Below are 25742 nucleotides of genomic sequence, written 5' to 3' on the forward strand. Positions count from 1 at the left end.
ACCACTTTTAATTTCAGAGAAAATACAAATATTTATATAGAGATGCAATCTCATTCAAATCAATAATATTTAAAACGGGAGCATATGCCAAGGACGTTCTCATATTCAAAGAAGAAATGGGGAAAGCCATACCTGCAAGATTAGACACAATATTTGAATATGCTTTTTGGGATATTCACTCGACAAGAAGAAAGGAATATCCTCCCACTAAAAAATGTAAGACGTCTAAGATGAGGCTAGAATTAAGTGTCTAGTCATTTGGTTCAGATGTAACACCAGTGAGTTCAATCAAACAGTTAATGCAGTCATGGTCCACTTAATTCATTACCTGCCGTTGGAGGAGGGAAAGTGTAACAGTAATGTTAGCCCCATTAGTTAATTTCCTGATAAGAATGCTTCCAGTTTGATTCTCAGAGGACTGCTCAAAGAAACCTGGTAAAAACATTTTGGATTAATTTTGCAATTCAAGAGAGTGATAATCTCCTTAGCTAACTTGAGATTCCCCAACACCCTTAAGGGGCCTCTACCGATCCCATTTCCACAAATATCAATCCAGCCTTCCTTGTAAGACAGGAAGTAAAGCGGTTTGTGGAAAATAACCATTGACTCCTGCCAATCCTCCCACTTCCCATGGCCTCTGATTGAGCAAGGCTTGATACTCCCCCTTCAGTTATCAACTGCCTTCACAATGAAACATGCCAAAACAGTACACTACAAGCATAATCAACAACTGCACAGTCTATGGCCTTCAAAAAGTTAATAACTCTCTAACATATAAAATGAGTCGATCAGCATGGCCATTGATATATGGTGTAATCACCAGATCAAACTCTTGGGGAGAACTATATACTGTGGTGACTGGTATTCAAAAGGGGCCACAATAATAAAAGATCTGTCGCAAAGAGTCCAAAATCTCTTTCTAGGCCATCAAAAGCAGGTACAATATGGACAACATAAACAGATTTCTAAAGCCAAATGTCAGCCTCTCAGAAATTGGGTCACTACACACACCTTATTTCCCCAAACTGGCACTGAAACTTCTCAATTGGGGGCACTGACCAAAAAGAAATGATGGGAGGAATACTTTTCACAATGATCACAACCATCCTCATCCTCCGTTCTAAGGAATCATGTTTTGCCATATCTTACTACCATTAAGATTGACCCTGCACACTCTCAATGTAGATCTGGACTAAGCATTTAACATTTTAAACTTTTTTAAACTATATAAACTAGGCCTAACAAACAATTGTTGGAAGTGCTTGGAGTAATCCAGAGATATTAGGCACGTGTTTCTTGACTGCAGCCACATCAAAATATTCTGGCAGGAGATGAGTTATACACATCAGAAAAATCTTCCAGACCTTCTATTATTCATTGTTGGGGCCTTTAAAAAAACATAAATGCTGACTCCTGTTTTAGGCAGAGATGACCTGCACTACTTGATCTTCAAGTCACCCTGGTAACTAAATCCATTTTAATCATGTTGAAAAATGTAAATGCTTCTCTGTACACTCTTAATGGGGTTGGATCCAATTTACCAAAGGTGCAGACAACACATCGAAAAGATATCTTAACTGAAACTGCATAGTAAAGAAAATTGTGGAATAAACACAGGGGCTGTCTGCAACTTGTCAAGCCACTATGACTTATCCTTATCTAGCTGTCATCTCTCTTCTAGCATATCTCTCTCCTTAAGATAGGTGTATAGTCTAGCAAATCTCCTTCAAGAACATCAACAGACAAATGATGACTTCCAGTTGTCGACGTACCTTTATTGCACATTGTCCTCCTCATATCCTTATCCACTTTTTTGTTTACTCCTTTACTCTTCTTTCTCACATGTTCTGTCACCATCTTAGAGACATGATCCAAAACATGGATTGAAATGCTATTCAAAATATATACCACCTAGACAAATCTAACATTTCTAAAATAGTCCCTCATGCTCACCACCTTACTCAATAAATCAATGCAGCAGCAAAAGCAACTAAATATAAAAAAACAGTTATTGTATAGTCAGGAAAAAGTAACTTTCAGTGTCACTCATGCCATAAATATGGAACCCTGACTTATAGCATGCTATGAAAACTGCCCAGCGAATATTAAATGAAAACCTTACTGAAATTTAAATACAAATCTAGGAATAGCAATTGTTTTTCTTCCTCCTATTCAGTCTTCACCCTTCTCTTTTTCTTCCCTACACCTTACGTTCTGCGCTCTACTTTTATGTGTCTTTCACCTCTTTGCATTATGGGAAGTATGGTACACAATTAGCGCTTACTTTAAATTTGACTGTAGGTTTTCACAAATTTGTTTTACAAGACCACCCCTAAATCAGAGAACACACCTAGTTCAAAACCCTCACCTCTTCTTAAGGTGCCGAATGATACAATGTTTATAAAGTCTGTGTTAAGATTATATGCAGAAAGGAATCACCCTCTCCCAACATAAAGGTTTTGCATCCATATTGGACCTAAAACTTCCTGTCTGTGCCCTTTGATACTATAGTTCACTTCTAAATCCTCCTGAGAATTCTGATTACCATCCATTTAAAAGAAACTGCTAGATGCCTGACAGCCTCCATTTTTTCCCTCTTTCCTTCCCCTGTCAGTGTACCAAACTGCACTGTAGTTGGATTGTGAATACTGTATGCAGCTGTGATCATGCGGCAACAGTTCTGTTTGAAATAATTTTGCTCACGCCCTCTGATCCTGACCACCTCACTGCTGTGGCACTTGAAATCCAACTTTATTCTCAAGCTTGTCGTCTTTACAAAGGCCAGAGACAGACCTTAGTTATCTCTTGCTCTCCTGAGAGCATCTGCAAAAGGCAAATGTCACTGTGAGAATTAATAAAAATCTATTTTTCATGGTGCATCTTAATCATATTTGGCATGCAGTGGGCCACGTTGAATTCTATCTAGGCGTTTGCCAGACAAAACTTATCTGTTGCAACTCAGCTAATGCCCACATGTCATACTTTACTTCACAATATGCCTTTGATCAACACTAAATATGGGTGTACTTTTACTCTAATTCTGGCTTTCCGCACTGGCTTCCTTGGAAAATTGTTTGATGTTGTTTTTAGTAGCCACAAGTCCATGAGACAGAAGGAAAAGTACGTTTCTAGAATTTAAGTTCTTCTTTCTGGGTATCTTTATTCAATTCATTGGCCAACACCCGTCATCTTTGTGTGGAAGCTGTAGTTTACATTTTGAAAGAAAGCTATCATAATTATTTCTCAAACTGACTGTCAGAATTAACTCGTCCGACCTGCCAGTGCATTGTATTGTGGATACCAAGAGGTAGGTGACTGTTAACTTTTGACTGGTTTAGGATCAGCTGCATACTTGTTTTATTTGTTTTAATTCCTTTTAAAAGCAGGGTTAGGAATTAAAAGGAAAACCACACTAAACTTAAAAATAGGAATTAGGTAGCTGCCTCATTCCCACCATGATGTAAGAATCAAGAGGTCTGACTCATTCCCAGTATCAACCTAACAGAACAAAATGACATTAAAAAGTTGGTGCTTTTGTTCTTATCTCATACTTAAGTCTACAAGATGGGTACTGTGTTCACACCTTTAATGAGATCACATTGGCAGTGTCAAATGTTCCTCACCTACAAGAAAAGAGAAGAGGACAGCAGTCATATTTGCAGCTTTGGTAGTGTGGGGGAAGATTGTTACTTAAGTTTAATTATGTTGTTTTAAGGAATTAGTATAGTACAAGCTAGTCACAGAAGCTACCAATTATTTCTGCCTTTGGCAAAAAACATACATGCCTATTTTCCTAACTCTAACAAAAAAAACAAGATCATTGCTTTATTGTTAACTTATCTTTAAAGTCTCAAGAAAAATGGCATAGCTGCCTGAAAATCTCACCAGTGTTTTTTGTTCTTTTATTATTGTATGAGAATTTAAGCTATAATCATTGAAAAGTATGTCTTGTAGAAACGGGAGTGAGATAAACAAGTTTCTGGATCATTTTACGTGCTTGGTCCATGTAGTTTGATTATCCTGCAGAACTCTAGAATTCTCATGATAAATGGCTGACGAAATGTGTAGACACTTCCTGGTGCTTGGGTCATAGAAGTAAGATTTTTGGTATCAAAATGGCCCTTTTAGGAGTAGTTCTTGTACCCAGTTTAAAAGTCACAAATCCCTGACCTGCAAGCTTAGCTTGCTGATATCCTTTTCTGTCATCCGTATTACTATCACGCACCTGACTCCAGCCAAATAATCCTACCTACCCTTTGTGCAGGAAGAGTATGCTGTTACTTCTTGATGCCATTGTGTTACTTGTGCGACGTATATGGACAATAGTTTTGGCCTTAGCTTAACATCCGGTAAACCATTAATCATGAATTTACTAAAGAAGTAATTTTAAATGGTACGAAATGTTCAAAGCTGGACTGCAAGTGGCAGAAAGTCAAATTGCATTGATGCCCTTCACAGTACAAAAAACAGAACAGACGTCACCTCTAAACTGTGGTGTGCAGCTTCATAACATAACTGCAAAATTAGCTATTGATATGTTTATTTCTCTATATTTCTCAGGAAGAGAAGCCCTCAGCTGGGAAGTGCAGCCTCACCTTCCTCTAGCCTGTCGTTACAGATGTCAGCGGGGTTTCCCTTACAGACAGCCGGGGCACCATCGTCTTACCTAAGCTCTGTGAGTATTGTGGTATGTCAGGGACATGAAAAGAATAACTGCCTTAGGTGGAATACTTAGAGAGGGGGATGTGACATCCCATATTGATACACTCTGGTCATTAGAGCCCATCTCACAAAAGGTAGACAAAATAATCTAGCTGTTATCTCTCAGGGGTATTCCTTCTACATTTAAGACAAATGAAAAGGTATTCTGAAAAATGTGTAAAATGCTGACCAGGGAAATCTGGTGCAAAAGTGAATTTGGGTTTTTACCTTCCACCCGTTCCAAAAAGTACTGTTCTTACTCGTTCCATGACACCCTCTCACAACTGCCATTGATAGAAGTAATATTTTATGCATTTGCAAGTGGGGAAATTAGCTGCAAGGTTGTCAGTGACCAAAAACCTACCATTTATTTTATACACAACAAATTTTCATTTATCAAGTTTAGTCTCCACTGTTTGTAGAAGTGTAAGGAAATGCCTCCTTGGCATGGTTGCCCCCTGACTTTTTGCCTTTGCTGATGCTATGTTTACAATTGAAAGTGTGCTGAGGCCTGCTAACCAGGCCCCAGCACCAGTGTTCTTTCCCTAACCTGTACTTTTGTATCCACAATTGGCAGACCCGGGCATCCAGATAAGTCCCTTGTAACTGGTACTTCTAGTACCAAGGGCCCTGATGCCAAGGAAGGTCTCTAAGGGCTGCAGCATGTCTTATGCCACCCTGGAGACCTCTCACTCAGCACAGACACACTGCTTACCAGCTTGTGTGTGCTAGTGAGGACAAAACGAGTAAGTCGACATGGCACTCCCCTCAGGGTGCCATGCCAGCCTCTCACTGCCTATGCAGTATAGGTAAGACACCCCTCTAGCAGGCCTTACAGCCCTAAGGCAGGGTGCACTATACCATAGGTGAGGGTACCAGTGCATGAGCATGGTACCCCTACAGTGTCTAAACAAAACCTTAGACATTGTAAGTGCAGGGTAGCCATAAGAGTATATGGTCTGGGAGTCTGTCAAACACGAACTCCACAGCACCATAATGGCTACACTGAAAACTAGGAAGTTTGGTATCAAACTTCTCAGCACAATAAATGCACACTGATGCCAGTGTACATTTTATTGTAGAATACACCCCAGAGGGCACCTTAGAGGTGCCCCCTGAAACTTAACCGACTATCTGTGTAGGCTGACTAGTTTTAGCAGCCTGCCACAAACCGAGACATGTTGCTGGCCCCATGGGGAGAGTGCCTTTGTCACTCTGAGGCCAGTAACAAAGCCTGCACTGGGTGGAGATGCTAACACCTCTCCCAGGCAGGAATTGTCACACCTGGCGGTGAGCCTCAAAGGCTCACCTCCTTTGTGCCAACCCAGCAGGACACTCCAGCTAGTGGAGTTGCCCGCCCCCTCCGGCCAGGCCCCACTTTTGGCGGCAAGGCCGGAGAAAATAATGAGAATAACAAGGAGGAGTCACTGGCCAGTCAGGACAGCCCCTAAGGTGTCCTGAACTGAGGTGACTCTAACTTTTAGAAATCCTCCATCTTGCAGATGGAGGATTCCCCCAATAGGGTTAGGATTGTGACCCCCTCCCCTTGGGAGGAGGCACAAAGAGGGTGTACCCACCCTCAGGGCTAGTAGCCATTGGCTACTAACCCCCCAGACCTAAACACGCCCTTAAATTTAGTATTTAAGGGCTACCCTGAACCCTAGAAAATCAGATTCCTGCAACAAGAAGAAGGACTGCCCAGCTGAAAACCCCTGCAGCGGAAGACCAGAAGACGACAACTGCCTTGGCTCCAGAAACTCACCGGCCTGTCTCCTGCCTTCCAAAGATCCTGCTCCAGCGACGCCTTCCGAAGGGACCAGCGACCTCGACATCCTCTGAGGACTGCCCCTGCTTCGAAAAGACAAGAAACTCCCGAGGACAGCGGACCTGCTCCAAGAAAAGCTGCAACTTTGTTTCCAGCAACTTTAAAGATCCCTGCAAGCTCCCCGCAAGAAGCGTGAGACTTGCAACACTGCACCCGGCGACCCCGACTCGACTGGTGGCGATCCAACACCTCAGGAGGGACCCCAGGACTACTCTGATACTGTGAGTACCAAAGCCTGTCCCCCCTGAGCCCCCACAGCGCCGCCTGCAGAGGGAATCCCGAGGCTTCCCCTGACCGCGACTCTTTTGAACCTAAAGTCCCGACACCTGGGAGAGACCCTGCACCCGCAGCCCCCAGGACCTGAAGGACCGGACTTTCACTGGAGAAGTGACCCCCAGGAGTCCCTCTCCCTTGCCCAAGTGGAGGTTTCCCCGAGGAATCCCCCCCTTGCCTGCCTGCAGCGCTGAAGAGATCCCGAGATCTCTCATAGACTAACATTGCGAACCCGACGCTTGTTTCTACACTGCACCCGGCCGCCCCCGCGCCGCTGAGGGTGAAATTTCTGTGTGGACTTGTGTCCCCCCCCGGTGCCCTACAAAACCCCCCTGGTCTGCCCTCCGAAGACGCGGGTACTTACCTGCAAGCAGACCGGAACCGGGGCACCCCCTTCTCTCCATTCTAGCCTATGTGTTTTGGGCACCACTTTGGAGTCTGCACCTGACCGGCCCTGAGCTGCTGGTGTGGTGACTTTGGGGTTGCTCTGAACCCCCAACGGTGGGCTACCTTGGACCAAGAACTGAGCCCTGTAAGTGTCTTACTTACCTGGTTAATCTAACAAATACTTACCTCCCCTAGGAACTGTGAAAATTGCACTAAGTGTCCACTTTTAAAACAGCTATTTGTCAATAACTTGAAAAGTATACATGCAATTTTGATGATTTGAAGTTCCTAAAGTACTTACCTGCAATACCTTTCGAATGAGATATTACATGTAGAATTTGAACCTGTGGTTCTTAAAATAAACTAAGAAAAGATATTTTTCTATATAAAAACCTATTGGCTGAATTTGTCTCTGAGTGTGTGTACCTCATTTATTGTCTTGTGTATGTACAACAAATGCTTAACACTACTCCTTGGATAAGCCTACTGCTCGACCACACTACCACAAAATAGAGCATTAGTATTATCTATTTTTACCACTATTTTACCTCTAAGGGGAACCCTTGGACTCTGTGCATGCTATTCCTTACTTTGAAATAGCACATACAGAGCCAACTTCCTACATTGGTGGATCAGCGGTGGGGTACAAGACTTTGCATTTGCTGGACTACTCAGCCAATACCTGATCACACGACAAATTCCAAAATTGTCATTAGAAATTGATTTTTGCAATTTGAAAAGTTTTCTAAATTCTTAAAAGACCTGCTAGGGCCTTGTGTTAGATCCTGTTTAGCATTTCTTTTAGAGTTTAAAAGTTTGTAAAAGTTTGAATTAGATTCTAGAACCAGTTTTAGTTTCTTAAAAAGTATTCCAACTTTTAGAAGCATAATGTCTAGCACAGATGTGAATGTGGTGGAACTCGACACCACACCTTACCTCCATCTACAGATGAGAGAGCTAAGGTCACTCTGTAAACTAAAGAAAATAGCAATGGGCCCCAAACCTACCAAAGTACAGCTCCAGGAGCTTTTGGCAGAGTTTGAAAAGGCCAACCCCTCTGAGGATGGCAACTCAGAGGATGAAGATAGTGACTTGGAGGGAAATTCCCCCCCTCCAGTCCTACTTAGGGAGAGCAGGGCTTCTCAAGCCCTGACTCCACAAATAATAGTCAGGGATGCTGGTTCCCTCACAGGAGGGACCAACAACTCTGAAATCACTGAGGATAACTCCAGTGAAGAGGACATCCAGTTAGCCAGGATGGCCAAAAGGTTGGCTTTGGAAAGACAGATCCTAGCCATAGAGAGGGAAAGACAAGAGATGGGCCTAGGACCCATCAATGGTGGCAGCAACATAAATAGGGTCAGAGATTCTCCTGACATGTTGAAAATCCCTAAAGGGATTGTAACTAAATATGAAGATGGTGATGACATCACCAAATGGTTCACAGCTTTTGAGAGGGCTTGTGTAACCAGAAAAGTGAACAGATCTCACTGGGGTGCTCTCCTTTGGGAAATGTTCACAGGAAAGTGTAGGGATAGACTCCTCACACTCTCTGGACAAGATGCAGAATCTTATGACCTCATGAAGGGTACCCTGATTGAGGGCTTTGGATTCTCCACTGAGGAGTACAGGATTAGGTTCAGGGGGGCTCAAAAATCCTCGAGCCAGACCTGGGTTGACTTTGTTGACTACTCAGTGAAAACACTAGATGGTTGGATTCAAGGCAGTGGTGTAAGTAATTATGATGGGCTGTACAATTTATTTGTGAAAGAACACCTGTTAAGTAATTGTTTCAATGATAAACTGCATCAGCATCTGGTAGACCTAGGACCAATTTCTCCCCAAGAATTGGGAAAGAAGGCGGACCATTGGGTCAAGACAAGGGTGTCCAAGACTTCAACAGGGGGTGACCAAAAGAAAGGGGTCACAAAGACTCCCCAGCAGAAGGGTGATGAGACAACCAAAACTAAAAATAGTAAAGAGTCTTCTACAGGCCCCCAAAAACCTGCACAGGAGGGTGGGCCCAGAGCCTCTTCACAAAACAATGGGTACAAGGGTAAAAACTTTGATCCCAAAAAGGCCTGGTGTCATAGCTGTAAACAGCATGGACACCAAACTGGAGACAAGGCCTGTCCCAAGAAAGGTTCCACTCCAAACTCCCATCCAGGTAACACTGGTATGGCTAGTCTCCAAGTGGGATCAACAGTGTGCCCAGAGCAAATCAGGGTCCACACTGAAGCTACTCTAGTTTCTGAGGGTGGGGTGGATTTAGCCACACTAGCTGTCTGGCCGCCTAACATGCAAAAATACAGACAGCAACTCTTAATTAATGGGACTAGAATAGAGGGCCTGAGGGATACAGGTGCCAGTGTCACCATGGTGACAGAGAAACTGGTTTCCCCTGGCCAATACCTGACTGGAAAAACTTACACAGTCACCAACGCTGACAATCAGAGAAAAGTACATCCCATGGCAATGGTTACTTTAGAATGGGGAGGGGTCAATGGCCTGAAACAGGTGGTGGTCTCCTCAAATATCCCAGTGGACTGTCTGCTTGGAAATGACCTGGAGTCCTCAGCATGGGCTGAGGTAGAACTAAAAACCCATGCAGCAATGCTGGGTATCCCTGAACTGGTGTGTGTGAAAACCAGAGCACAATGCAAGGCACAGGGTGAACAAGTAGAGCTGGAGTCTGGAAGAATGGCCCAGCCTACCAAGAGAAAAGGAAAGTCAGTTGGGAAACCAACTGCAACACAGCAAAAGAAAGGGAACCTCTCTTCTCAGGAAGAAGTTCTGCCCTCTGAGGGAACTGAGCCTTTGGAGCTTGAGCCTTATCAGGTTGAGCTCTTGGGCCCAGGGGGACCCTCAAGGGAAGAGCTGTGTAAGGGACAAGAAACCTGTCCCTCTCTTGAAGGCCTTAGGCAGCAAGCTGCTGAAGAGTCCAAAGGCAAGAAAAATGGAACACATAGGGTCTATTGGGAAGATGGGCTCCTGTACACTGAGGCCAGAGACCCCAAACCTGGTGCCACTAGGAGAGTGGTAGTGCCTCAGCTGTTCAGAGAGTTCATCCTAACATTGGCCCATGACATTCCCCGTGCTGGACATTTGGGACAAACCAAGACGTGGGAGAGGTTAGTCAACCACTTCTACTGGCCCAACATGTCCAACATGGTTAAGGAGTTTTGCCTCTCCTGCCCCACCTGTCAAGCCAGTGGTAAGACAGGTGGGCATCCAAAGGCCCCCCTCATTCCACTTCCTGTGGTGGGGGTGCCCTTTGAAAGAGTGGGTGTGGACATAGTTGGTCCACTAGAACCTCCCACAGCCTCAGGAAATATGTATATCCTGGTAGTAGTGGATCATGCTACCAGGTATCCTGAAGCTATTCCCCTTAGGTCGACTACTGCCCCTGCAGTAGCCAAGGCCCTCATTGGTATCTTTACCAGAGTGGGTTTCCCTAAGGAGGTGGTGTCTGACAGAGGTACCAACTTCATGTCAGCATACCTAAAGCACATGTGGAATGAGTGTGGAGTGACTTATAAATTCACTACACCCTACCATCCACAAACTAATGGCTTAGTTGAGAGATTCAACAAGACATTAAAAGGCATGATCATGGGGCTCCCAGAAAAACTCAAAAGGAGATGGGATGTCCTCCTGCCATGTCTGCTTTTCGCTTACAGGGAGGTACCACAGAAGGGAGTAGGATTCTCACCCTTTGAACTTCTGTTTGGTCATCCTGTAAGGGGACCACTTGCCCTTGTTAAAGAAGGCTGGGAGAGACCTCTCCATGAGCCTAAACAGGACATAGTGGACTATGTACTTGGCCTTCGCTCTAGAATGGCAGAGTACATGGAAAAGGCAACCAAGAACCTTGAGGCCAGCCAACAACTCCAGAAGTTTTGGTATGACCAAAAGGCTGCACTGGTTGAGTTCCAACCAGGGCAGAAAGTCTGGGTTCTGGAGCCTGTGGCTCCCAGGGCACTCCAGGACAAATGGAGTGGCCCTTACCCAGTGCTAGAGAGGAAGAGTCAGGTCACCTACCTGGTGGACCTGGGCACAAGCAGGAGCCCCAAGAGGGTGATCCATGTGAACCGCCTTAAGCTCTTCCATGACAGGGCTGATGTGAATCTGTTGATGGTAACAGATGAGGATCAGGAGGCAGAGAGTGAACCTCTCCCTGATCTTCTGTCATCAGACCCAAAAGATGGCACAGTAGATGGAGTGATCTACTCAGACACCCTCTCTGGCCAACAGCAGGCTGATTGTAGGAGAGTCCTACAACAGTTTCCTGAGCTTTTCTCCCTAACCCCTGGTCAGACACACCTGTGTACCCATGATGTGGACACAGGAGACAGCATGCCTGTCAAGAACAAAATCTTCAGACAGTCTGACCATGTTAAGGAAAGCATCAAGGTGGAAGTCCACAAGATGCTGGAATTGGGAGTAATTGAGCGCTCTGACAGCCCCTGGGCTAGCCCAGTGGTCTTAGTCCCCAAACCTCACACCACAGATGGAAAGAAAGAGATGAGGTTTTGTGTGGACTACAGAGGGCTCAATTCTGTCACCAAGACAGATGCCCATCCAATTCCAAGAGCTGATGAGCTCATTGATAAATTAGGTGCTGCCAAATTTCTAAGTACCTTTGACTTGACAGCAGGGTACTGGCAAATAAAAATGGCACCAGGAGCAAAAGAAAAGACAGCATTCTCCACACCTGATGGGCATTATCAGTTTACTGTTATGCCCTTTGGTTTAAAGAATGCCCCTGCCACCTTCCAAAGGTTGGTGAATCAAGTCCTTGCTGGCTTGGAGTCCTTTAGCACAGCTTATCTTGATGATATTGCTGTCTTTAGCTCCACCTGGCAGGATCACCTGGTCCACCTGAGGAAGGTTTTGAAGGCTCTGCAATCTGCAGGCCTCTCTATCAAGGCATCCAAATGCCAGATAGGGCAGGGAACTGTGGTTTACTTGGGACACCTTGTAGGTGGAGGCCAAGTTCAGCCACTCCAACCCAAGATCCAGACTATTCTGGACTGGGTAGCTCCAAAAACCCAGACTCAAGTCAGGGCATTCCTTGGCTTGACTGGGTACTACAGGAGGTTTGTGAAGGGATATGGATCCATTGTGACAGCCCTCACTGAACTCACCTCCAAGAAAATGCCCAAGAAAGTGAACTGGACTGTGGACTGCCAACAGGCCTTTGACACCCTGAAACAAGCCATGTGCTCAGCACCAGTTCTCAAAGCTCCAGATTATTCTAAGCAGTTCATTGTGCAGACTGATGCCTCTGAACATGGGATAGGGGCAGTTTTGTCCCAAACAAATGATGATGGCCTTGACCAGCCTGTTGCTTTCATTAGCAGGAGGTTACTCCCCAGGGAGCAGCGTTGGAGTGCCATTGAGAGGGAGGCCTTTGCTGTGGTTTGGTCCCTGAAGAAGCTGAGACCATACCTCTTTGGGACTCACTTCCTAGTTCAAACTGACCACAGACCTCTCAAATGGCTGATGCAAATGAAAGGTGAAAATCCTAAACTGTTGAGGTGGTCCATCTCCCTACAGGGAATGGACTTTATAGTGGAACACAGACCTGGGACTGCCCATGCCAATGCAGATGGCCTTTCCAGGTTCTTCCACTTAGAAAATGAAGACTCTCTTGGGAAAGGTTAGTCTCATCCTCTTTCGTTTGGGGGGGGGTTGTGTAAGGAAATGCCTCCTTGGCATGGTTGCCCCCTGACTTTTTGCCTTTGCTGATGCTATGTTTACAATTGAAAGTGTGCTGAGGCCTGCTAACCAGGCCCCAGCACCAGTGTTCTTTCCCTAACCTGTACTTTTGTATCCACAATTGGCAGACCCGGGCATCCAGATAAGTCCCTTGTAACTGGTACTTCTAGTACCAAGGGCCCTGATGCCAAGGAAGGTCTCTAAGGGCTGCAGCATGTCTTATGCCACCCTGGAGACCTCTCACTCAGCACAGACACACTGCTTACCAGCTTGTGTGTGCTAGTGAGGACAAAACGAGTAAGTCGACATGGCACTCCCCTCAGGGTGCCATGCCAGCCTCTCACTGCCTATGCAGTATAGGTAAGACACCCCTCTAGCAGGCCTTACAGCCCTAAGGCAGGGTGCACTATACCATAGGTGAGGGTACCAGTGCATGAGCATGGTACCCCTACAGTGTCTAAACAAAACCTTAGACATTGTAAGTGCAGGGTAGCCATAAGAGTATATGGTCTGGGAGTCTGTCAAACACGAACTCCACAGCACCATAATGGCTACACTGAAAACTAGGAAGTTTGGTATCAAACTTCTCAGCACAATAAATGCACACTGATGCCAGTGTACATTTTATTGTAGAATACACCCCAGAGGGCACCTTAGAGGTGCCCCCTGAAACTTAACCGACTATCTGTGTAGGCTGACTAGTTTTAGCAGCCTGCCACAAACCGAGACATGTTGCTGGCCCCATGGGGAGAGTGCCTTTGTCACTCTGAGGCCAGTAACAAAGCCTGCACTGGGTGGAGATGCTAACACCTCTCCCAGGCAGGAATTGTCACACCTGGCGGTGAGCCTCAAAGGCTCACCTCCTTTGTGCCAACCCAGCAGGACACTCCAGCTAGTGGAGTTGCCCGCCCCCTCCGGCCAGGCCCCACTTTTGGCGGCAAGGCCGGAGAAAATAATGAGAATAACAAGGAGGAGTCACTGGCCAGTCAGGACAGCCCCTAAGGTGTCCTGAACTGAGGTGACTCTAACTTTTAGAAATCCTCCATCTTGCAGATGGAGGATTCCCCCAATAGGGTTAGGATTGTGACCCCCTCCCCTTGGGAGGAGGCACAAAGAGGGTGTACCCACCCTCAGGGCTAGTAGCCATTGGCTACTAACCCCCCAGACCTAAACACGCCCTTAAATTTAGTATTTAAGGGCTACCCTGAACCCTAGAAAATCAGATTCCTGCAACAAGAAGAAGGACTGCCCAGCTGAAAACCCCTGCAGCGGAAGACCAGAAGACGACAACTGCCTTGGCTCCAGAAACTCACCGGCCTGTCTCCTGCCTTCCAAAGATCCTGCTCCAGCGACGCCTTCCGAAGGGACCAGCGACCTCGACATCCTCTGAGGACTGCCCCTGCTTCGAAAAGACAAGAAACTCCCGAGGACAGCGGACCTGCTCCAAGAAAAGCTGCAACTTTGTTTCCAGCAACTTTAAAGATCCCTGCAAGCTCCCCGCAAGAAGCGTGAGACTTGCAACACTGCACCCGGCGACCCCGACTCGACTGGTGGCGATCCAACACCTCAGGAGGGACCCCAGGACTACTCTGATACTGTGAGTACCAAAGCCTGTCCCCCCTGAGCCCCCACAGCGCCGCCTGCAGAGGGAATCCCGAGGCTTCCCCTGACCGCGACTCTTTTGAACCTAAAGTCCCGACACCTGGGAGAGACCCTGCACCCGCAGCCCCCAGGACCTGAAGGACCGGACTTTCACTGGAGAAGTGACCCCCAGGAGTCCCTCTCCCTTGCCCAAGTGGAGGTTTCCCCGAGGAATCCCCCCCTTGCCTGCCTGCAGCGCTGAAGAGATCCCGAGATCTCTCATAGACTAACATTGCGAACCCGACGCTTGTTTCTACACTGCACCCGGCCGCCCCCGCGCCGCTGAGGGTGAAATTTCTGTGTGGACTTGTGTCCCCCCCCGGTGCCCTACAAAACCCCCCTGGTCTGCCCTCCGAAGACGCGGGTACTTACCTGCAAGCAGACCGGAACCGGGGCACCCCCTTCTCTCCATTCTAGCCTATGTGTTTTGGGCACCACTTTGGACTCTGCACCTGACCGGCCCTGAGCTGCTGGTGTGGTGACTTTGGGGTTGCTCTGAACCCCCAACGGTGGGCTACCTTGGACCAAGAACTGAGCCCTGTAAGTGTCTTACTTACCTGGTTAATCTAACAAATACTTACCTCCCCTAGGAACTGTGAAAATTGCACTAAGTGTCCACTTTTAAAACAGCTATTTGTCAATAACTTGAAAAGTATACATGCAATTTTGATGATTTGAAGTTCCTAAAGTACTTACCTGCAATACCTTTCGAATGAGATATTACATGTAGAATTTGAACCTGTGGTTCTTAAAATAAACTAAGAAAAGATATTTTTCTATATAAAAACCTATTGGCTGAATTTGTCTCTGAGTGTGTGTACCTCATTTATTGTCTTGTGTATGTACAACAAATGCTTAACACTACTCCTTGGATAAGCCTACTGCTCGACCACACTACCACAAAATAGAGCATTAGTATTATCTATTTTTACCACTATTTTACCTCTAAGGGGAACCCTTGGACTCTGTGCATGCTATTCCTTACTTTGAAATAGCACATACAGAGCCAACTTCCTACAAGAAGTCATTGCATGCAGTATAGAGTGAGTTGTCTTCCCTATAAATGTTTGCTTGTTGCTCATTACCACAGAAAGAGGAGTTAAAGAAAATATGGAGAAAGTACATTTTAGCTAACTTACTCATCTTTCTGTCCAGTGCTCCTCTTTTAGCTTCCAGGGCATTTTCCTAGCACTGTGTGATTTCCAACAGTGAATTTTCTTAGAAGTCACTGTTCTGTCGGTAAGGACCAGTTATCCAGCCTAGAAAGTCATTTAAAAATGGTCTTCTGAGTTTTCTCCAGTATCAGACCAATGGTCTGATTTATTCTTTTTTGGAACATCACCCAAAAGCTTTTCGACTCAGGAGTATTCTGACCACATATACTTAAATATACCTTTTTAGTGCACCTCAAGCACTTATCTAGACACAAGTAGCTTACTTCATTTGCCACATTATATCCCTGCTCATGTGTTGCCTAACTCATATTTTTCTATTGCCCTACAAATTAGAGCCTGTTAACCTACCTTTTGCAGTAGGACCCCACCCTTCTCCCACAGAACATAAAACAATATGCCTCAACCATACATTTGTGACTCTGGACGTTAAAGCAAACTTGTGGAATTTCTGTGTTTGCAGATCATGGGCAAGGGTAGTATTCCACCTACAGAATAAGCATTGTGATTGTGACCTTATAAATATTTTGGTGAATCAGACCCTACTTGACAAAAAATGGGCTCAGTAATAATCTCCAAAGATTTCAGTTTCCAAACCAGCATCGGACAAGACCAACCTGCTTTCATGAAAGTAAATTTGCTGCATTTACGCATGACTTGTAAATATTGTCCTAGGTCTTATCTGTCATTTGTATTTGAGTCTGACCACTGGCATTTGAAGACCGAAATCCAATAATCTGTGATAGAAACTTCAGATTCCTTATCTGTTGAATATTCCCTAGGTGTAAGGCTGAATTTGGAAACTTCGCAGCAGTACCTCTGCTCACTGGTAGGTGGCGCCATGAGGCTCCGCACAGATGCCGTTCCATTCTAGAAATGACGTGCAGAGCTTATTTAGGCACCAATCCTGCACACTGACAGTTCCTTCCTTTCCCCACCACCAGGCGTGGATCCAGAGCTATCTTTCGTCTCTTGAGACACTTTACATGAAACGTTTTTCTGTGTGAAAGTGAAATACCACCTCCCAAAATACAGGTTTTAAGACCTGTAAGGACTGCTGCAAACAAATGTCTGTGAAGGATCCTAATCAGGTTTGCATTTTGCCAGGGGGTGGGTCATGACTCTAGAGGCCTCCAGTGACTGGGTTTTGATGAACCTGAAGGCCATACATAACCACAAGGCAAAACTCTGTTGCCATGCACCGGGAGACTCCGTGGCGAGATTGTCCCAAGTGAAGGTTGGTCCTGTTCTCGATCCAGAAATCACAGAGTCTATCCTCAGGTGGGTTAACCTCTTAGGTTTCAAGGGTAAATCTGAGAAATGCAAGCGGGACCTGGCCCCTTACTTCCTTCACGTACCCCTGAGAAGGCACAAGGATGTCTCACTCTTAAAGTTGGTCAATGATGAAGCCTATCCAGCAACTTGTCCAGATTAAACCCAAGTTTCTTTGGCTGTCTGCGACATCAAGGCAGATCAAAATGTTTTGCAGGGCCATACTCCTACTCTCCATATCGTTGCTGACTCTCTCTGGTAAGCCTCAGCACCAGCTGCACCCTATGCATTCATCATGGGGCCTCCCGTGGCTCCTGTATTAGCTCCACCTCCTGTCCCATGCTCCATGCTGGTTCCCGGAACCTCAACACCAATTCCAACTCCAGTTATGTTGGAACACAGTGTGCCCATTAGTGCTCTCTGACTCAGAGTTGATTCTGCTACAACCTCAAAGTAGGCCTTGCTCAAATCCTGTCAAACCTCCTCCCTTTGACATAGCGCTTCCACAAGGACATACCCTTATGTTTCATTCCTTATTTGTTGCAGATTTGGGAAAGTACTGATGATGATGATGATGATGGTGATGAGATAGGACAGTCATCCACAAGGAAAATTGGTATGATCACCTCCAAGAACCCATTAACCTTGATACTTCACCTGAGTCAGAACTCCCTTCACCTACAGGTCTTGCTACTGAGGAGAGTCCTTCTCTTGAAATAGTCATGCATAGGGCAGCTGAAGCTCTCGACCTTCAGCTTCCGACCATGGAGGTCAAAGTAAATGTTTTGATGTCAGTGCTGCAGGCGGGACAGATACCTACTGAGCCCCTGCTGCCCTTTGATGAGGCACTCACAGCAACTCCCGAGGGGCCAGGCCAAATCTTGCTCTGGCGCCTCCAGTCAATCACTAGATTGCAAGATGTCGCTGCCCTGTCCCATGCAACCTTCCATTTTTGTGTTGGTAGACTTCCCCTGAAAGCTTGGTGGTGCAAGCATCTACCAGTTGCTAAACTCCCTTAGCATGCCCTTAGTGGAGCCGAGCCACCCGTTGGAGGCAGAATCCAACAATTCTTCCTGGGCTGGAAGGCAAAAACATCAAACAGGTACGTGGGTCTTGCAGATAGTCCAGAGGGGATACTTCTTACTTTTCATTAGTATGCCACTGCACCTTTCCCTGTCCCTGGGATGCCTGACTGAAAATCATCTGTCCATTTTGCTGCAGGAAGTGCAAGTCCTTTGGCCAAAGGGGCTATTGAGAGGTTGCCTTTGCCAAAAGTGGGTTGTTGTTCCCACTACTTTCTGGTGCTGAAGAACAACTAAGGCCTTCATCCCATTTTAGACTGGCACCATCTCGCTGCTGCTGCAGAAGGACTAATTCAAAATGCTCACACAGGCTCCGGTTTTGAACGCTCCCTTACCTGGAGATTGAATGGTGGATTTGGATCTGCAGGATGCATATTTCCTTACCCCTGTCAGTGCTACCCTCGGTTCTTGGTGGGACAGGAGCACTTTTAGCTCACTGAGTTCAGCATTGGTATCACCATTGCACCGCATGTGTTCACAAAAGATATAGCTTGTGGTAGCAGCACACCTTCAAAGGTCAGGGGTCCAAGTCTTCCCCTATCTCAATGACTGGCTGTTAAAGGCAGCTTGACCCAGACAGTTATCAACCACCTACAGACTCTGACAAACCTTCTTTAGAGTTCACTATCAATGTGCCAAAGCCGCACCTGACTCCTTCTCAAATGCTCCCCATAATCTGAGCCACTGTGGACACGGTCTGGTTTCGGGCCTTTCCCCAGGAAAGTAGAGTCGAGGGCATTCAGGCTATGATGCCCATCTTTCAGCCTCGTTCCTTCATCTCAGTGAGGTCACTGAAGCTGTTGTGGCTGATGTCCTCCTGCATGCTGTTTGTACAGCATGCAAGGTGGCATACGTGTGCTCTGCAGTGGGACCTGAAGTCTCAGTGGGCCCAACATCAAGCGGACGTCTCTGGCAATGTGCAGATTTCGGAGGAGATGTCAAAGGATCTGCAGTAGTGGTAACTAGATTGTGATTGGGTCAGTGGCAGACCCCTCTTCCTACCCCAACCACAGTTGACAGTGGTTACCGATGTGTCCCTTGCCGGTTGGGGAGGCCACCTAGGTGAGGTAGAGATCAGATGCCTCTGGTCTCCGGCGGAGTCCCAGCTCCGATCAAACTCCTGTAGCTGAAAGCCATTCGCTTGGCAATAAAGGCCTTCCATCCACCCATCAAGGGGAGGCTGGTGCAGGTGTTTAGGGACAGCACCACTGCAATGTGGTATTGAAACAAATAAGGCGGGGTGGGGTCACAGACCCTATGCCAGGAGGCACTGCATCTCTGGAAATGGCTGGACCATCACACAATTATCCTGTTTGTGAACTACCTTGCAGGATCGTTGAATGCCAGGGTGGAGGACCTCAGCCATAAACACTGAGCGGATCACAAATGGCAATTGCCTTCGGAGGTGGTGCAAGGTCTGTTTTATGAATGGCCAGTACCTTGGCTCTATCTGTTTGGCACTGCTCAGAGCCTGCAATCTCAGTGGTTCTGCTTGATGGAGATTCCTAGGTGTCTCATTATGTGGCGTGTTACGCATAGGGTAGGAACTTAGGACTCCTGTATGCCTTTCCGTTGATACCGCTTCTGCCCTAATGTCTGAAGAAGATCAGGACGACTGGCCCCAAGAAATCCCAGTAGCTCCAGACTGGGCATTGAGAGTATGGTATCCCAAACTCCTGGGGATAAGCATCTTTCTCCTGATCAGGCTGCCCCTCCGGGAGGATATGCTGTCATGGCAACAGGTTAGGGTCCTGCACCCGGGCCTGCGCAACCTGCACCTTCATGCTTGGGGATTAATTGGCAACAGCTGTATGCCTTTGACCTCAGTTCAGAAGTGGTTGATATCATCTTGGGAGCTAGGGGTCCTTGGACAAAAACTGTATACTTCTGTCGTTGGGCACTTTTGTGGCTTGATACAACACATGGCAGATAGATCTCTTCCAGGCAAAGTTAGCTGACATTTTGTTGTTTGTTTTTCTCTTAGTGGAGGTTTACTGGGTTGATAAAAGCCAATGCCGGACAGAAACGGACCATCTCTCTCTGTATTGGGCTCTGCATTAAGATCTGCTGCATCTTTGCCAAAAAGCAGGGCTGCAAGCCCATTCCACCGGGGCCAAAGGTGCTATTACTGCGTTGGCACATAGATCTCCTGTCCTGGACATCTTCCAAGCAATTACTTTGGCGTCACTCCATATGTTCATGAAGCATTACTGTCTGGACGGACTCTTTTCACAAACCCACCTCTAAATAAGTCATATTTTGGTATCTATTAAAAAATTAGGAAATCTGCAGTTAGAAGTCTCTATCAGAAGAACAAGTTACTTATCTTCGATAAAGTTCTTTCTGGTAGAGACTGTTTATTGGGGGATTCCTCATGACCCTCCCATACTCCTCGTTCTGTGAACTGGACTCCAAATCAATTAATAAGATCCCAAATATAGAATTCTGCACACTGGTCACAACCAATGTACTATTGGGGCATGCATCTGTAGGGTGAGGACAGCCTCAAAAGCAACTGACAGCAGGTGGCAGTGGTGCCTATATAGGCTCCGCACCTCATTCCCATAGCGCAGTGCCGTCAGTGCGGAGTCACACAGCACCATCCACAGGCGCACAGAGGTAATGCAGAAAAAGTTTCCAGATCCAGTCTGATGCCTGGGGAATATTCGAAAGGTTGAGGAATCTGCAATTACATTGGATCTCTTCCAGAAAGATAGTTACCAAAGGAAAGTAACTTTTTAATTTAGTGGGCATGTATCTACAGAACAGACAGGTCTTGATAATTTTACTTTCTATATTGAAGAACGTACTGAGTTTCAGAGAGTGGTCATTTTTGAGAAGTAGAACCTACTGTGCTGCCTTTATACGCTTTAGAGATGTCAGAGAGACTGGATGATCCGGTCTGATTGGTTAACAGGCTCAGGATGTAGAAGCAGATCAGATAATATGGGTATGTATTATGATACTATTTACATTTTTTTCAAGATGTTCAAAACACATGCAATATCTTTCTTCACTTATACTTTCAATCTTCTTTAATTTTCCCACCCTCCCCATTCCAAGTAGATATTCAGTTATATATCATGGCTCGGAATGTATTTGGAGGGGCATGTTGTCAGAAAACGTTACATACTTACTTGAGTCAACTGGAGAGCAGGACAGAACTCAGATTCCCTAGACGTTGACCCTAGAACTTCTACTCAAGTTACAGGGGCAGCAGACATATACAAAAATGGTGTACCCGTTTTACAGACTATATCCTCGGGGAGTGGTACTAATTATAATTACATAGACAAATCCATATGGAAAAAATAGTCTCTGGCTGGATCATGAAGTATTAACAGAATCGACCAGAGACGTGCTGATTCAAGGAAAAAGCACAATCTGTAGGTTGCCCAGCTTAGTATGAAATAACTATCAAATATCAAGTTTAAATACATGATGGAAATGTAGACATTGAATTCCCAAACACCAACCGAACAGCTGCTGAAAAAAATCTCTTGTTTCCAAATAACAGCTGCTCCTTTTATGAAAAGCCACCTTCTTAAAATAAAAGTTTGTAATTGTTTAAATAACTAAGTACTCAGATGTCAGCTGCCCCAACAGGACAGAATCTGACTCACGCACCCATGGATCACAACCCTTATGCACGGAATGTCCCATCATATGGAAATGCTTGTCAACAAATGCCTTGGGCACCTGTCTGATGAGTGGATGTGTTATAAGCTATGAGTGCATTCTCTATACCAGTGTTAGCATACTCTAAGCAAGGAGTGGCAATAAAGATGCAAAGTAGGTGATATTATCAAGCAAATTTGCTTTATCTTAGCTCCACCTTTAAGACAATATTGGCCAATGCGATTCCTTGGCAGTTAGAGCTATTATATGCTCACCCTGTTATAATACTCGGAATGCCCACAGCACACCTTGAACCTTGCTTTGGAGACTATGTAATGCTTCAGAGACTCACAATGTTCTGTGAATGGCCATTTTATGCTGGTGCCACTGTTATTCATACAGTGTGCCAAGAAGGGACATTGGAATTTCCATAATGTGCCAAAGGGAGATCCTTGCGCCAGGACCATTATAACGCCTAGAATGGCCACTGCAATTTTCACCAGTGACCCCATCCCCATAATCTCCAAGTTTCTCTTCCAACTTCACCTTTCTCTCATTCAGTCATCTTCCTTTCTTTTGTGTCACCCTCATTTTCCCTACTTTTCTCTTACCCAGTTCTCTACCACTGTCTCTCCAGTTTAATTTTATTGCCACCAAACTATTGTATCTGCCTCACTTCTCTTCAAAGACATGCTTGTTGTTGCTCTTTGAGATGGCTGTTTTCCCCTTTCTATGTTCTCCTGGTTTCTTTCTCGGTCATCTCCTTCCACTCCACCATCCCTTCACTCATTGAATCTTGTCTCAATCTTCGTATTTAAACCGTCATCCGCTTTTGTGTCTAGCTTGGTATTTTCACCTTGCTTTTGGTTTAATCCTTCTTTGTTTGCATTTTCCCTTTAGTTTGCTTTTTTTAAACTTGTTTTTTCTTTTATTGTTCCATCTCCCTATGCTTCCCATTTTTGTCTCATTCTTTACCTTTGTGTTTTCTTCTTTAAGTCTCCACCCTTTCCTGACCTCTTTCTCGTCTTTCTCTCCCTTCCATAGTCTTCTTCCACCTCCCCTTCCTTTTACTTAACTTTCCAGGCTTCTTCCTTATTGTCCTCACCCTTCTATAGGCCTTCTGTCTCTCTCTCAGTATCACTGTATTCCTTTCTTACTCTCTCTACCTTCTTGCTCTCTTTGTCTCCTCTCTTTTCTTCCCTCTTCCCTCAGAGGCCCCACACTGGCCCAGCAGCCCACACTACCACCCCCAGTGTGGCTGCAGGAGGTGGTGGTGAGTGTATCAGTGTCTGTGTTTATCACAGTTTCATGGTAGAAAGGATAGCCGTGTTTGTACTCCAGCACTGTCCAGCATTTCTTCTTGGCGGAATTTGAACCAAACCCTGGTTCAGAGTGCCTTCAACGAGGGAAGGGCAGCAAAGTCTATGTCAGTCTCTAACATGGTTACATTTGAGGAAAGGCACCAGTATTAGTATTCGTGTCCAAAACAATTCAGGAGAGGTAATCCTTGTACCAGAATCTCTTTCAGGATTTCTTCTCAGCAGAGCTTCTGCGAAGGTTAATATCAGAGATAGTGTCAAAAATCACTGTATTAAGTAAATGGAGAGACATTGTACTGTAGTCGACCTATCTGAGTCTGACATGAGAGGAGCTATTATTGTTATTCTTGTGCCATGTTCCAGCTTGGCTTCATGGCTGAAAGGTAGGCCATCTTTGTTTCATGCATGGCTTTAGGAGAGATAGGTTTATACACTAGTTTTCTGTTTTAGTGCTTACGGTTTCAGTGGAGGCAGTAATCGGATTATGTTCTCGGGCCAGAATGAAGGTCGACTTAATGGAAACACCTACCTGGAGTTATTACACACAAGCTAAGGGTATTGAACATACGCCTTGGCACTATGGCACCTTAAAACTTAGTTCAGCAGCTTCCATATTAATCTTCCCACCCTTTTTTGTTTTACTTTTTTGTTGGCTTTTTATTACTTTTCCTTCTAATTGATTTGGAATTACATAATAAGTTGGGATTAAACGCCCGCAGGCTGCTGGTTTTACATGTTTCCTGTGAATGCTGCAATTGATGAGTGACTGACAGTCTGCTGGATTCTATTGCCTCCCGAGAGCATTAGTGTGAGAGGAGTTTCTATTTGACTTACGTGCCCTTTCAAAGAGATTTTGATACTTCTACTGTTCTAGTCTGGGCCTTGCCTCTAAAGTAGCTCAGGAGTGAAGGCTGCACTGTGTGTGTGTGTGTGTGTGTGTGTGTGTGTGTGTGTGTGTGTATTTAAATATATATATTCTCTTGCATATTGTAGAAGGCTTATAACAGAAAAATGAATAGGGCGAAGTGTAGATTGACCCTTGACATCAATGCTTATCATATGCATGTGTGCTTCATCTGTCATCTTTTTGTTGCTATTCCCTTCCATCTCCTTTTTGCTTTGCTTTTTTTCTCCTTCCTCCCTCTCCAGATGACATCACCACCTTACGCCCAGTTCCCCACTGAGTACCTGGCTCCTGTACCTGGCCTGAGCAGTGCTGGTCTGAGCACTTCTAAAAGCGAGAAAACTCGGAAAGAGCGGAGGCCCAAAGCTAAGAAATCCAAGGTACTAAAGATGGACCTGGAAAGAGTTGGAAGAAGAGGGGCTATAGAAGGAGGGGTTAGATGATAGTGAGGGAATTGCCAGAGAGAAAGCTGTGAAGCTGAGATCAGAGAGAAAGTAGGAGAGGGCTGGTAAAGAGGAGTGGTGAGGGATAGAAGGATAGAAAAAAAAAACAGCATGGGTAGAAAGATAGGGAGTTGACAATCATATGTCTTTTTCTCCCAGAAGTCTGTAGTCCTACACCTCTATCCCTAGGTCCCTCTTGCCAAGACACATGCAAATGACATGCAAGTCAAAGGGTCTGAGGATAGGAGCAGGGTGTGATCGCAGTTCAGAGGATGAGGATGGAAGAGAAGATTTCTTGTGGGCTTAAGGTTGGAAAAGGGAAACATGTCCAGGGCGAGGTAGAGGCAAGGTTGACAAAGGGAGAAAAAGATGGGAAGGGAATGAGACAGCTGGAAAGGGTGGGGGGAGTGCAGTCTTTATAAGGTGTACAGAGTAGGAAACGGAGGAAGCTTAGAATTGACTTACCAGATGAGATGAGCCTGGATTAAAAGAAACAAGATAACTTGGTTAGGGAGAATGAGTGGGGAAGACCTTGTGGAATTTTGGGCTTTGAGAGAGACTCGGGAGTAGTTACATTGGACAGTGGTGCAGGTGAAGAGAGTAGTGAGGAAGTGCCGAGGGATGGGTGAAAACAAGGTGGGTGGTGCGTAAACTGAGCAGGAGACCCAAAGAGTACTACCTCTCTTTAGAACTCCACAGCTTCCTGATATTTCATCCAAGGCATGAAGATGCCAGATGTTTTTGTTTGTACGTTTACAACTTACTGACCTGTCCATTCAAAGCTTGAATTGGGAAAGAAGAATAAAGGACTCAAATTCAGGGGAGAGGTGGAGAATAGTTAATGAATCCTAACAAAGAACAGATCTGTACCACGGACTACAGTACAGAATCTTTGCAGGTAACAAAAATGTAAACTCCATTTTGCTGCTTGTGTAATATGGAATGGAGCAAATACATTTGCCCCAGTCCATACAGCAGGAAAGTGTTTGCACCAGGGGATGAGGAAAATTGATGGGTAAACCACTGGGAAATATTGATAACACGTTTTGTTTTGGTTATAAAATGTTCTCTTTTGAGAGAGAGATTTTAAGGAAGAACTCCTAGTCAATGAATAACTTATAAAGACGAGAAATAGTTTGGTGCAAACTGAAGTTGCATTATTTGTGCTACAGAGTTAGTGCAGATGACTGATTGTGCTTCGAGCTTTGCCACCTTTAGCTTGAAAAACTGTAAAAAGATGTTCTCTTCCAGGGGATCCTCATGAAAGTCATAAGCACTGAATATTCCTGCCCACGTGCGGAGACCCCAGAGTATATATAAACACCCACGTGTATACCTTAAATGTATATGTAAGAGTAAAAATTGTGTGGAGAATTTTGGTACA

The 25742-nt window shown here is 45.4% G+C and overlaps 1 protein-coding gene across 3 annotated transcripts in view; it reads left to right on the forward strand.

The window, feature by feature from the left end:
• INO80E (INO80 complex subunit E) overlaps window positions 1–25742 on the forward strand; it is a 187913-nt gene that overhangs the window by 129738 nt on the left and 32433 nt on the right. For 2 of the 3 annotated variants that reach the window (XM_069244124.1, XM_069244123.1), the window contains exons 6-7: window positions 4561–4675; window positions 24161–24295. In XM_069244124.1, the coding sequence (XP_069100225.1) occupies window positions 4561–4675; window positions 24161–24295 (250 nt within the window). The remainder of the gene's footprint in view (window positions 1–4560; window positions 4676–24160; window positions 24296–25742) is intronic. The other variant, XM_069244125.1, reaches the window with a different exon arrangement.

This window comes from Pleurodeles waltl, chromosome 7 (assembly GCF_031143425.1).
Source record: "Pleurodeles waltl isolate 20211129_DDA chromosome 7, aPleWal1.hap1.20221129, whole genome shotgun sequence".
Lineage (NCBI taxonomy): Eukaryota > Metazoa > Chordata > Amphibia > Caudata > Salamandridae > Pleurodeles > Pleurodeles waltl.